This window comes from Liolophura sinensis, chromosome 13, assembly GCF_032854445.1.
Source record: "Liolophura sinensis isolate JHLJ2023 chromosome 13, CUHK_Ljap_v2, whole genome shotgun sequence".
Classification (NCBI taxonomy): Eukaryota; Metazoa; Mollusca; class Polyplacophora; order Chitonida; family Chitonidae; genus Liolophura; species Liolophura sinensis.
Window position 1 is genome coordinate 15,736,647 of NC_088307.1, and position 13,393 is coordinate 15,750,039.

The 13,393-nt window shown below is 40.1% G+C and overlaps 1 protein-coding gene across 1 annotated transcript in view; it reads right to left on the reverse strand.

Moving 5' to 3' along the window:
* Window positions 1–437: 437 nt before the first annotated feature.
* The window catches only part of LOC135480911 (GPI-anchor transamidase-like), a 21,579-nt gene continuing 8,623 nt past the window's right edge, over window positions 438–13,393 (reverse strand). Inside the window, exons 6-10 of the mRNA XM_064760840.1 lie at window positions 8,141–8,237; window positions 6,977–7,094; window positions 5,188–5,298; window positions 4,279–4,466; window positions 438–2,535 (exon numbers count right to left, since the gene is read on the reverse strand). Coding sequence (XP_064616910.1) covers window positions 2,463–2,535; window positions 4,279–4,466; window positions 5,188–5,298; window positions 6,977–7,094; window positions 8,141–8,237 — 587 coding nt within the window. The 3' untranslated portion in view covers window positions 438–2,462. The remainder of the gene's footprint in view (window positions 2,536–4,278; window positions 4,467–5,187; window positions 5,299–6,976; window positions 7,095–8,140; window positions 8,238–13,393) is intronic.

Sequence of the window (13,393 nt, forward strand, 5' to 3'; positions counted from 1 at the left end):
TGGATCCTTTTTCCAACTGAGGACTAAACCATGTTCAAAATGAACTGTACATGTGTGACAGAAGCCACCAACGATTCAGGTCGGGTTATTACATACAGGGCGGGGATCTCCCAGCGATTCCTCTAGCTGCCCCCTGTTGCGGATGAGTATACGCTGCTAGTCACCTGTATTCCAAGACCTGGTATCCTGTAGCTTCTTCCTATGGACTGCCTCTTTGATCTGTTTCTTCCAGCACGGTTCAGTTACTTTGCTATTTTACCTCCGTGGAGGTATGAACAATGTAAATTATTCGGACAACTATTATTAGATGGGCTTTGATTTAGCGCGAGACTACTGTTAATTTGATGTTCTAAAGAATTGGCCATGCTGCCTTAGTGCGGCATACACAAAAATCACACACAATTAACCATGGGAATAGCTATGTACATGTATACGTATTTAATATTTTATACACACACATATTTAGTTTACTGGTACACCACAGCTTTAACAAAGTGATGTGCTGATATCAGCTACTTGGACGTTTTCTTATCAGCTAAACCATATCTAAAATTTGGATGCAGGAATGATTATTGTTTAACGCCATTTCAGCAATAATTCAGCCATATGGTGGCGACAAATCCTTAGAAACTATATTTATTTATCTCACACATGTTTTACGCTCCACTTGAGATTGTTTACTCATGGAAGAAAGGTAATAAATGCAGTAACTGAACAACCCTCCAGACTGACTCTTTGATCCACCGATCAATTGAATGGTGTTTAATGCCATACCCAAAAAATTTCTCACTTATATTATATTAGTCAGGTTTATGAGTGCAGGAAACCAGCATGCCCGGAGTAAACTTCCGCCCTATGAAGCCGGATTCGAACATGAAACCTCATTTGTCAGGGGCCTGATAGTCGCAGAGAGTCAGCTTTTTAACAACAAGAGCCAGCCCTTTAACCACCAGAGCCAGCACTTTAACCACCGGAGCCAGCACTTTAACCACCAGAGCCAGCACTTTAACCACCAGAGCCACAAAGAGATGATTGAGCCAGATATGCCAATAACATGAATAAGAAGCTTCCAAGAAGCTTCCAAGAAGAAATCCACCATAATGTCCGCTTCCTGCCGAGTTGAAATGAAATATATTACATATCATACTATATATATATATATACACCAAAATTTTCTGATTTCTTCTTCTTTTTGGTGATTTATGTACATGTATATAACACTATACTAAAGAAATTTACAGTTTATATACAACCACTGGTAAGTTCATGGATGGACGAAACCTCAGTGCTACCAGTAAACCCCTGCCCTTCTCCCACTGCCTGTCCAACCTCTTTCAACCTCTATATACTCAGCGGCTGATTGGCTCCGGAGTGCCTCCCGGCAAAGCCCCACCCTTCTCCCGCTGCCTGACCAATCTCTTTCAACCTCTATAGACTCAGTAGCTGATTGGCTGCTGATTGCCCTGAGCAAACCAGTGACCTTATCCCACTGACTGATCAACCTCTATACACTCAGAGGCTGATTGGCTGTGAGTGCCCCATACACACACAGCTTTGTATACGTACGGATTATACAGCAAAAGGCAGCTATAAAAACAAACCCTATACACATCTACACAACACAGAGTACACATACAAATGCAGAGTTCTCTTGTACAAATATGAAATGTATATGTGTGACAATGAAAACAAAAACAAAGTCATGGGCCTCCATAGACAAGGGGGTTAGAATGCCTGCACGGTGCAATTTCACCAATGCCGTTGCTGTGAGTTCAAGTCCAGCTCATGCTGGCGTCCTCTCTGGCTGTACATGGGAAGGTCTGCTAGCAACCTGCGGAATGTCCCCCCCCCCCCCCCATGCTAATGCTGGCTGCCTTTTTGGTGAAATATTCTTGAGTAAGGCGTAAAACACCAACTAAATAAACAAATGAAATAAGATATGTCCATCATGCTTGTGGAAGGTGGTCTTCAAAGAACTTTGGACTGTCAGCATTCATAGACGTCCACTGTCACCGAGACCGCAATGAGCAGGGGAATCTACAATTTCCCTGTCCAAGGCTGGGTGTGAACCCACAACTGAGATGTGGTTGTCAGAGCAATGAGAGGTAAACACATTTAACCACTACACCACTGCCCACTCCCTCATGATTTAGATTGAGATTTGCTGTAATACATTGTTCATGTGTCAGAAAATTATCCATTTGAAGAAAATTCATGAACTGTATCCCGGTCACCAGCTCACAGGGGCCTAGGACCTTTCAGAATATTGCACATGGGGAAATAACATCAAGTCGGTACACTTACAATGGCCTTCCCTTTTCTACCAGACTCAACTGTGGCAATACCTGGGACTGTCTCAAAACGTATTGTCCAACCTTATTTAGTTTCTTATCACAAAGTACATTCTCTCTGTACCTGGTGTTTTGATTGGGCAAAATTCTGGAGATATCTACACCACTATCCTAGAATTCCGTCGGAAACTGACTGACATAACTCAGCTGGACAGGCCTCTTCCGGGGAGTACAGTGTTCCAATCTAAAACACAAACAAATACCCTGCTATATGCCTGTAACTGCGGGGAAATATATACTGTATACTCCACATTTATGTGACTGGGAATTTTTGTTATAAACAATTTCACTTACAGGATGTCAGTCTGGTGTTTAACAAATTAAAATGAAACATAGCAGAACAAGACGACAGCCAGGACACTGTGTTTAAGCAAACGAAACATAGCAGAACAGAAAGACAGCCAGGACACTGCGTTTAAGTAAAGGAAACATAGCAGAACAGAAAGAGAGTAAAGGAAACATAGCAGTGCAGGAAGACAGCCACCACACCGTGTTCAAGTTAATAAAGCATAGCAAAACAAGAAGACCACTAGCCACCACACCTTGTGACAAGCAGACAACCACGCTTAAGTTTCGTTTGTTTGTGGTTTAAAAGAGAAGACAACAAATAATATAAAGTTGTTCAGGAAGAGGGGTGGAAACACACTGAACGGGTACAGTTCTATAAATCAAATTTAAATCAGAAATTCTTAAGAGGCCACGGAATGCTTGATATTAAAGCAATCGGAAACACTATATCGGGTCATTCATCCCCCCCCCAAACCCCCAGCCCCACCCCCCCACTCCCACCCCAAAATACACACAGCTGCAAGGCAAACCAGGGTTCAGACAAGTCATAATCGAGAATGGCTGTATCCTCGGGTAATGTAAGCAGAAACAGCTGCATTCTTGTGTTACAGAAATAACTCTTGCCCGATTGGCTAAAATTAATTAATTTATGGTGGCCCATTTGATTATCTCAGTGTGGGTGATTTGGTTTACTTTGAACTGCAACATCTCAGTTGGGTAACATCACAAAACTAAAATAATATGCTTTTTAGACTTCCTTTGGGATACTGTTGGTTTAGTGTTAACATTTTAACATTGTTTTCAAACTACATCAGTTGATTCCAGATGGTGTCACCTTCCAGGATATTTATAGGGCTGCCTCACAGTAATGCCAAACCAGACACTGGACATGATTCCAGATGGTGTCACCTTCCAGGATATTTATAGGGCTGCCTCACAGCAATAATAAACCAGACACTGGACATGATTCCAGATGGTGTCACCTTCCAGGATATTTATAGGGCTGCCTCAAAGCAATACTAAAACCAGACACCGGACAGGATTCCAGATGGTGTCACCTTCCAGGATATTTATAGTGCTGCCTCACAGCAATGCCAAACCAGACACTGGACATGATTCCAGATGGTGTCACCTTCCAGGATATTTATAGGTCGGAGTGTGAACTACCTTCCTTAGTAATCACATGTGACCTTCTTCTACAAAAATGACAAGTAAACTCTAGATTTCACTTGTAAAGGTAACACATTCTTCATACAGATGATCTAGTTAAATGCAATACTTTAACAATAGAAAGATACTTGCAAGATAACTATAGGTCAGTTAGGCATGCTTTTTTGTCTAATCCAGTACCAGCTCCACTCGTTCACAACTCCAGCGGTGCCCACGATGGCGCAATGCCTCATCAAGCAGGATCACGCCCACAAAGGAGTCTAACTCAAACTAAAGCCTTGTCTAAAAGGCTTCGTATTAACAGGGTTTATCATTTAGCTGATGTACAAATATACTTGTCTATAAGCAATGAACACGATGAAGCTGTACTGTATACAATTTGGTTTTGTTATGTGCACTTATCAGGTGTGTGAATACGTGGATAAGCAAACAAAAAAAAACAAACAAGAGAATAGATAATAAACCATACCTGCATGTAGAGGCAGTGGAATTGAATGTCTTGGATACATCAGGCAAAGCTATCATGTTCTCCTGGATTTCCACATTTCTCACACTCCCAAAGAAATCAGTAAGCAGGACGTTGTCTGGGTTACGCCCAAACAGGTCTTCTCGTGTTCCCACGGTTGATATACACAGGGCCTTGGGGCACACTCTTAGCTGAAACACCATTAGCACAATGATTCAAATTCAAGAAATCAATGACTGTTATGTTATATCCACCATGAACAGGCATTTAATGCTACTACAAAATAATTTGTTCATACAAATGCAAGTAAGTTCTAGAGAAAGGGTACCATTTTATGAGTTGCCTCTGGTTCCTGTGTTTAGAGCATTTTATTAGTCAAAATCTTGAGTTAAACAAAATTAATGAAATATTTCTCACTTAATACTTTTTCCTTTAATACATGTAGTAGCAGTTATAAACTAAAGCCAAAATTCGATAAAGTTAGTTCTATCAGCTCAAGCAAACAATTTGTTCCACTTTGCACTGACTAAGTGCAATCTGCTTGCAAATTATCATTTCGAGATGTATATATATATATATATATATATATATATATATATATATATATATATATACAGGAAAAAAAATAATAAAACTCCTTCTTAACTTTCTACATTCTGTTATACTCCAACTGCAGTTTCAAACTTCATGTTATTTTCAAGGAATATGAATATGAATGTCCACAGAGGTCTTTATATAGGATATGTGTTACCAGTAACTAAGGAACATGTCATGTACATGTCAAAACAGGCAGTGGTTAGACCACTAAACCTGCAGTTGGAATATACCTGAACATAGAAAAACCTCTACAACATACACAAACATGTGTCTTTTTTCCTTTAGATCACTTTTGATGATGTTACAAGTACTTACAAATTGCCTCATCGTCTTCTTGCTCTTTGGGTCGACACCTTCCAGAAATTCAAGAGCGTAATATGTGTACCGATCTATTATATACACCCCTATAGCAGGATCCACATGGTGCTGAAAAACAAGACCATTCAATAATTGCTTATTTGTTTGTTTATTAATACACTGTTTTGAAGAATGTTTCATTTACATGTGCACAAACATCAAGAGAAATACTGGTTTTCTTTTCACCTACATGTAGATTAAAATATTTAGAAAATTAGGAATATAGGACAAGGAATGTGGTTTTCATTAATGTAATTAACAGCTGGGATTGAAACATATCCTGGTTTTGAAGCTTGCAAGTCCTTATTGCAAGGTATATTGCTCAAAATACACTAAACCTATCTCTCAAAACTGGGCCTATCAGCCCAAGTATACTGGGGTCTATCGCTCAAAACTGGGTTTATCAGCCCAAGTATACTGGGTCTATCACTCAAAACTGGGTCTATCGGCCCAAATAAACTGGGTCTATCACTCAAAAATTGACCTTTCAGTCAAAATACAATATCAGTCAAAATAGACTAAGCACACCAGTTAAAATACACTGGGCCGATCAGTCATATACACTGAGACCCAGGACACAGAGCAGTTAACAGAATTCAACATACAGTAGGGCTACAGGCACCTCTGAGGCCTATGGTTCAACTACTAATCAAAGGTTGAGCCCAACCCTGGACACAACTGGGTATCACAAAGAACCGCAAAGGGTACATGTAAATTAGTGATGGTTCCATGTCCTGATTATAACTGTAAAAGATCAGCAAGCAATGGTATCATTGACAACCAGTGGAAGCATTGACAACAAGTGGAAGCATTGACAACAAGTGGAATCATTGACAAGCAGTGGGAGCCCTGACAACCAGTGGGAGCACTGAAAAGCACTGGGAGCTCAGACAAGCAGTGGGAGCATTGACAGCCTGTGGGAGCACTGACAAGCAGTGGGAGCTCTGACAACCTGTGGGAGCACTGACAAGCAGTGGGAGCTCTGACAACCTGTGGGAGGACTGACAACCTGTGGGAGCACTGAAAACCAGTGGGAGCATTGACAAGCAGTGGGAGCACTGACCAGCAGTGGGAGCACTGACAACTAGTGGGAGCCCTGACAACCACGGGGAGCATTGACAACCAGTATGCATGCTTCAGATTTCACGTCATAGTCAACAGCTTTTCAGCAATATCATGATGAGGGCCACTTGTACACAGGGACTGTAAGACTATGGACTGTAAATCACCAAGATCACCCTCGTAGCCGTAACTTGGAATTGACACCCACTAGCAGGGATTGTAAGCTATGACATTTGTATCTTACAATCAAAATTACAATCAAAAATTAATGTTAAATGTGTGTGTGTATTAATGTTTGGACTTGGTTTGTAAAGAATTTATTCACATGTTGTTGTTTGCCCCTGAATCATTTTGATGTAGAATTCTTTTGAAAATAAAGGCAAGAAAAAGTTAATAACTGGTACATCTTCCATTTATATAGATGGCCATGATGTACAAGTCAATTTCAGCATACGATCATGACTGTATTTCCGAAAAATAAAGATCACCTTAATACAATTTCTTTGTGCAAATGGTGTGCGTGCAACGTATTTTTACTATCAATTGTAAACTCAATTGTAGGGTCTGCAATCCACTCTAGCTACCATCTCTTCGTACAAACCGGCCCAGTCAATCAGCCATGGCAGGTTATGGTCCACGATTTCCCCACCTGTCTTTACTGTATCTACAAAGCTTTAATACTTACAGAAAGAGAGTCTTCCCCGACTAAACTGCTAGAGACTGCCAGGATATTTGGGGAGTAGAACCTCTGGAACATGGAGGCTGCCTGACATGTGTCAATCATGAAGAACAACTCGTGGTACCTGGGCAGAAAACAGAGAAAAACATTTAGAACATTTATCCTAATTATTTTACTACCTGGTTCCCATATTACAATGTCATAAACACTGAGTGATCTCCCTTTACTATCCAATCAACAGCCAGGATATATTGTTTTGTCCACTAGGTCACTGCATACACAATAATATTTTAAATATTTACAGTAGCCTTCAAATATCTCTGCCAACAGCTTTTAAGCAAAAATACATATATGTAAAAGCATATTCTCACACATGTAGCATCAAAAAATCAAACAGAATTTTGTGATGAAGTCTGTTGTACATGTATCTCTTGGTTTGTTTAGTTATTTAATTGATTGGTGTTTTATGCCATATTCAAAAATATTTTATTTATACCAAGGTATTATGGTAAGAGGATAACATGACCATCCACAGGATGCTGACAGACCTTCCCGGGTGCGACCAGAGAGGAAGCCAGCATGAGCTGGGGCCCACTTCATAAAGCGCACATAGCTTTCTGTGCACGTGACCAGTACTCTGGGTATTGTGCCGCCATGGTTGCTAAGTGCACTTTATGAAACAGGGTCCAAGACTTTAACTCACAGCTCTTGCATTGGTGAGAGGCTCCTGGGTTATTGCATGGCGCAAGTTTTTTTGAACAAGTTTTTTATGTGATAAGAAATTAATAAAACTGCACAAAACAGTCTTGCATGGCCCCATAACCTGGATGAATCAGTTAGAATCCACCACAATGTTGATGAAAAAACTGAACTAAAGGTTCAATATGACAGTATTTTTCATTTGTGAAATTTCCTGATAGAAGCATTCTCATTTTGGTTGCATACACATGTACATGCACGTATTAAATTTGAGGCAAAAAGGAGCCAAAGTACATATACCCTCTCTTTATGGGCTTGTCTTCACAGCTTCATTGTTGGATTCCTAAGTAATACACCCATATTATAAATGACTATATATATATATATATATATATATATATATATATATATATATATATATAGCCTTCTGTTGGCTGTGAAAGTATACGTTTTGCACTATCCCTGGTGTACCTTCTCTTCTGCCACATTTGTTCAAAGGCATCAGCTAGCTCCACATTTGTAATTTCCTCAGCATCTTGAAATTTTAGAAACCCATCTCCTCCATGACCTGGATAGTAAGCAAAAGATAGGCCAGTTATAAAAATATTAAAAATCGGTTTAACGTGGAAATAGCAGCGCCACATGCATCATTATCTTCAAAATCTTATTTCATTACCAAAGTGCAAATTCCAGCTTTCACAAAAGCTATTTGTAAGATACTTGGAGATACATTTTAAAATACTTCAACAGTCAAAGTATGGTTCCACAGAGAATAACAACAGAGCCAATGACATGGTGAACTTTCAACACTGAAACTCGGCAAAAGCTTTCGATTTAGGGACTCCTCTGGCATTTCAGTGGAAAACAAATAAAACCATGTACAGATACGTGTCATAGCAGTTTTAGTCTTCCTAGCTGTTTTATTTCTGGTAAATCAACGATTATCGAATTCCTCACGATACAGTAACCCAGTTAACATTTTCAAACTGGGGCCAACCATTTTTTTTATCGAGCCAGTTAATGCCTCCCGTTACCGCAACATACCGTCGTGCACACTGGCTTCGAATTGGGACTGTATAACAAACCAAAAACAGGACCATAGCGACGCCGCAGTGTACTAGAGCTGGGCCAGCTCTTTTTATTCGGTACCGGGCCCAAATGGCACAGAGGAACTAACCCAGTACTGGGCCAGAGCCAGGTGTACATATATGGCCCAGTTGTACCTGCTGGTAAACATCAATTTAATAAGAAGTTCACAGCTGAACTGGGCCATTACATATACATGTAACACCTTCATATAACTGTAATTCATCCCTTGGTGTCAGACATCTCGAAGCCAGTTACCTAACGAGCACAGATACCTGAAGACCTACTACGAATAATTAATACAGGCTTACTGCATGAATGCATCGACTACTGACTAACCATGCAGCAAGAAAAGAAATCAAAGACAAGCACAAATGTACCAACACACTATTTTTGATTGATTACAAGTCAATGACTATATAGATTTCTGAACATATATGACTTTGGATGAATATAGTCATTCACATTTGAACACCAATCAAATACTAAATATAAACAACACCAGATTTGGGTTTATGGTGTTAGGCCATTCCATTAGGCATGTATGTGTGGCACATTATATTATTCAAAAGAAAATAATATTGAAATATTAAAACAATTTTGAAACGTGCTCAGAAAAATTTTACTGCAAGTAAGATTTTTTATTAAATTTGTAACAATATGCAAATTTCAGAAAAAAAGACTGACCAATACACCATTATGACCATTTGGGCTTATAAGGCATGAACTACCTCACCAAAAAGGGCAAACTGTAATCTGATAGTAATTCATTTATTCCAGTTGAATGGATATTACATTAGCTTGTTATATTTCCTGGCTTTCTTCATTTCTGTCCTCATTTACATTTGCCCCGTCTGTTTTCTTCAGTTTGTCTTCTCACTCCAAGGCTATTGGAGTGCATATGTTTTCTTCACTATAGATCCCAAAATAATGAAATAAACAAAAAACTGCACCCATATAAAGAGTTCTCACATCCCTAATTTTTAGTGGGCGATAAAATTTGTGTTTCTTCATCTGAAGTGTCTGAAATTATAACTTGTGTCTCAGTATATATATACAGCCAATAGAGAAATCAAAATACTTTCAAAGTCATGGTCTTTTTTTGAGACACGAATTTCACAAACAACATACTCACCTCACCAGGCTAATTATCACAGCCACTACTAAACTGGACATTTGACCTCACCTGACCTCACTAATTTGGTCTAGTAAGTGCCAATAATTAATGGGTTCTTGTTAATTTTACTAATTTATTTCCCACCTATTAGTACACAATAATTTAGACATTCTATATTTCAGCTGTAAATCTGTATGTAGCCACATGGTAGCACATAGACATCCTTACATCTAATATTTTTCTGCAAAATACACCAAATGTGAAGGGGGCAAGTCACTGCCAATTTATATATGTACATAATGTACTGAACTGACATAAAATTATATCAGGGAAGTGAAATACCCATTTATAACAAATTTGGGGAAAATTTTGTTGCAAATGCAGTTGGCAGATGAACTGTTGTTCCACACGGTATATACCACAATGCATTTCATTGGAACAGGCTTGCAAAAACCGGCCCAGTACTGGCCTGATATTCACCCTTAAGCCATATTTGCTGGAGTTGGACCATCATAGGGCCAATATGGCAGTTTGTACAATACTGGGAGAGTTATGACATGTCTACACTGGCCCAGGTTTGCTTTAAAACAGTGTTATTACGGCATAAGTTCTTCCGTGCTTGTCAGTAAAACGTTTATTTGCCCGATAGTGACCTGTACCAGCCATGTAAAGAAATGTTTACTGGGAAGCACTTTCTAGCTTGTACTTCTTTAATATCCGTTACAGGTGTTGGTCTGCATTATTACAAACACATGTAGTACATGCATACATATATTTATATATAGTTTTTGGCGTTTTGTTTTTTTAACTGAAACATGCAGAATGAATGTTAAATGGCAGCATCTTTATCAGTTACCTACAAAATTAGTCTTGTCAGCATTTGGAGTCTTCTACCGCAGCTTCTCGGTCACCATGTTATCTATCCATAATAACGTTTGACCGAAGTTTGTCTGCACAATCTACACAGGTGTACCTAAAGGGGTGATGGTTACAGATGCTTTAGGATACAAGATAATTGGATATATCAACAGCTAGGCTTTTTTACACAAATTTCCACCTTGTCCCATTTTTGGCAGGCAAATTGCTAACAGACAGATTGTGCCAAATGGCCACCCTGCAAATGTAGATGTATGAACTGTTTATGTGTGATCTGCTCTAGTGGAAATTGCCACTCTGCACATGTATTGCTTATGTGTGTGTGATCTGCACTAGTGGAAATTGCCACCCTGCACATGTAGTGCTTATGTGTGTGTGTGATCTACTCTAGTGGAAACTGCCACCCTGCACATGTAGTGCTTATGTTTGTGTGTGATCTACTCTAGTGGAAATTGCCACCCTGCACAAGTAGTGCTTATGTGTGTGTGATCTGTTCTACTGGAAATTGCCACCCTGCACATGTAATGCTTATGTGTGTGTGATCTGCTCCAGTGGAAATTGCCACCCTGCACATGTAGTGCTTATGTGTGTGTGTGATCTACTCTAGTGGAAACTGCCACCCTGCACATGTAGTGCTTATGTTTGTGTGTGATCTACTCTAGTGGAAATTGCCACCCTGCACAAGTAGTGCTTATGTGTGTGTGATCTGCTCTACTGGAAATTGCCACCCTGCACATGTAATGCTTATGTGTGTGTGATCTGCTCCAGTGGAAATTGCCACCCTGCACATGTAATGCTTATGTGTGTGTGATCTGCTCTAGTGGAAATTGCCACCCTGCACATGTGCACATGTAATGCTTATGTGTGTGTGATCTACTCTAGTGGAAATTGCCACCCTGCACATGTAATGCTTATGTGTGTGTGATCTGCTCTAGTGGAATTTGCCTGCCAGCACATGTAATGCTTATGTGTGTGTGATCTGCTCTAGTGGAAATTGCCACCCTGCACATGTAGTGCTTATGTGTGTGTGTGTGTGATCTACTCTAGCGGAAATTACTACCTGCACATGTAAATACTTATGCATGTGTGATCTACTCTAGTGGAAATTGCCACCTGCATATGTAATGCTTATGTGTGTGTGATCTACTCTAGTGGAAATTGCCACCCCGCACATGTAATGCTTATGTGTGTGTGTGATCTGCTCTAGTGGAAATTGCCACCTGCATATGTAATGCTTATGTTTGTGTGATCTACTCTCGTGGAAATTGCCACCTGAATATGTAATGCTTATGTATGTGTGATCTACTCTAGTGGAAATTGATACCTGAATATGTAATGCTTATGTGTGTGTGATCTACTCTAGTGGAAATTGCCACCCTGCACAAGTAGTGCTTATGTGTGTGTGATCTGTTCTACTGGAAATTGCCACCCTGCACATGTAATGCTTATGTGTGTGTGATCTGCTCCAGTGGAAATTGCCACCCTGCACATGTAGTGCTTATGTGTGTGTGTGATCTACTCTAGTGGAAACTGCCACCCTGCACATGTAGTGCTTATGTTTGCGTGTGATCTACTCTAGTGGAAATTGCCACCCTGCACAAGTAGTGCTTATGTGTGTGTGATCTGCTCTACTGGAAATTGCCACCCTGCACATGTAATGCTTATGTGTGTGTGATCTGCTCCAGTGGAAATTGCCACCCTGCACATGTAATGCTTATGTGTGTGTGATCTGCTCTAGTGGAAATTGCCACCCTGCACATGTGCACATGTAATGCTTATGTGTGTGTGATCTACTCTAGTGGAAATTGCCACCCTGCACATGTAATGCTTATGTGTGTGTGATCTGCTCTAGTGGAATTTGCCTGCCAGCACATGTAATGCTTATGTGTGTGTGATCTGCTCTAGTGGAAATTGCCACCCTGCACATGTAGTGCTTATGTGTGTGTGTGTGTGTGATCTACTCTAGCGGAAATTACTACCTGCACATGTAATACTTATGCATGTGTGATCTACTCTAGTGGAAATTGCCACCTGCATATGTAATGCTTATGTGTGTGTGATCTACTCTAGTGGAAATTGCCACCCCGCACATGTAATGCTTATGTGTGTGTGTGATCTGCTCTAGTGGAAATTGCCACCTGCATATGTAATGCTTATGTGTGTGTGATCTACTCTAGTGGAAATTGATACCTGAATATGTAATGCTTATGTGTGTGTGATCTACTCTAGTGGAAACTGCCACCTGTATATGTAATGCTTATGTGTGTGTGATCTGCTCTCCACCAGTAAGCTCTGAACCTTACCATTAATGCAAGGCCAACGGCCAACGCCCCTCCTGCCCATACATCACCCCCATCCCCACCCTACCCCACCCCACCCCACCCCACCCCTGACAACCACTTTGTCAGGCTTGAGTGCTGAACTCTGCATATGTAAGTATAGTATAAAGTGACCAAAAACTTCTTCCAAGACCATCACATCAGTCTTATTCTAAGAGTTTTATTGATCTAAAAGTCTTTTGATCCTTGTCTCAAAATAGGTAGGATGATATCCCGAGTTTCAGCACCACACGTAATAATTTGTTCCACTTATTTGCCTGTAAAACACAATTTTTGGCACAAAATCTATACAGCCAGACAAGAAAC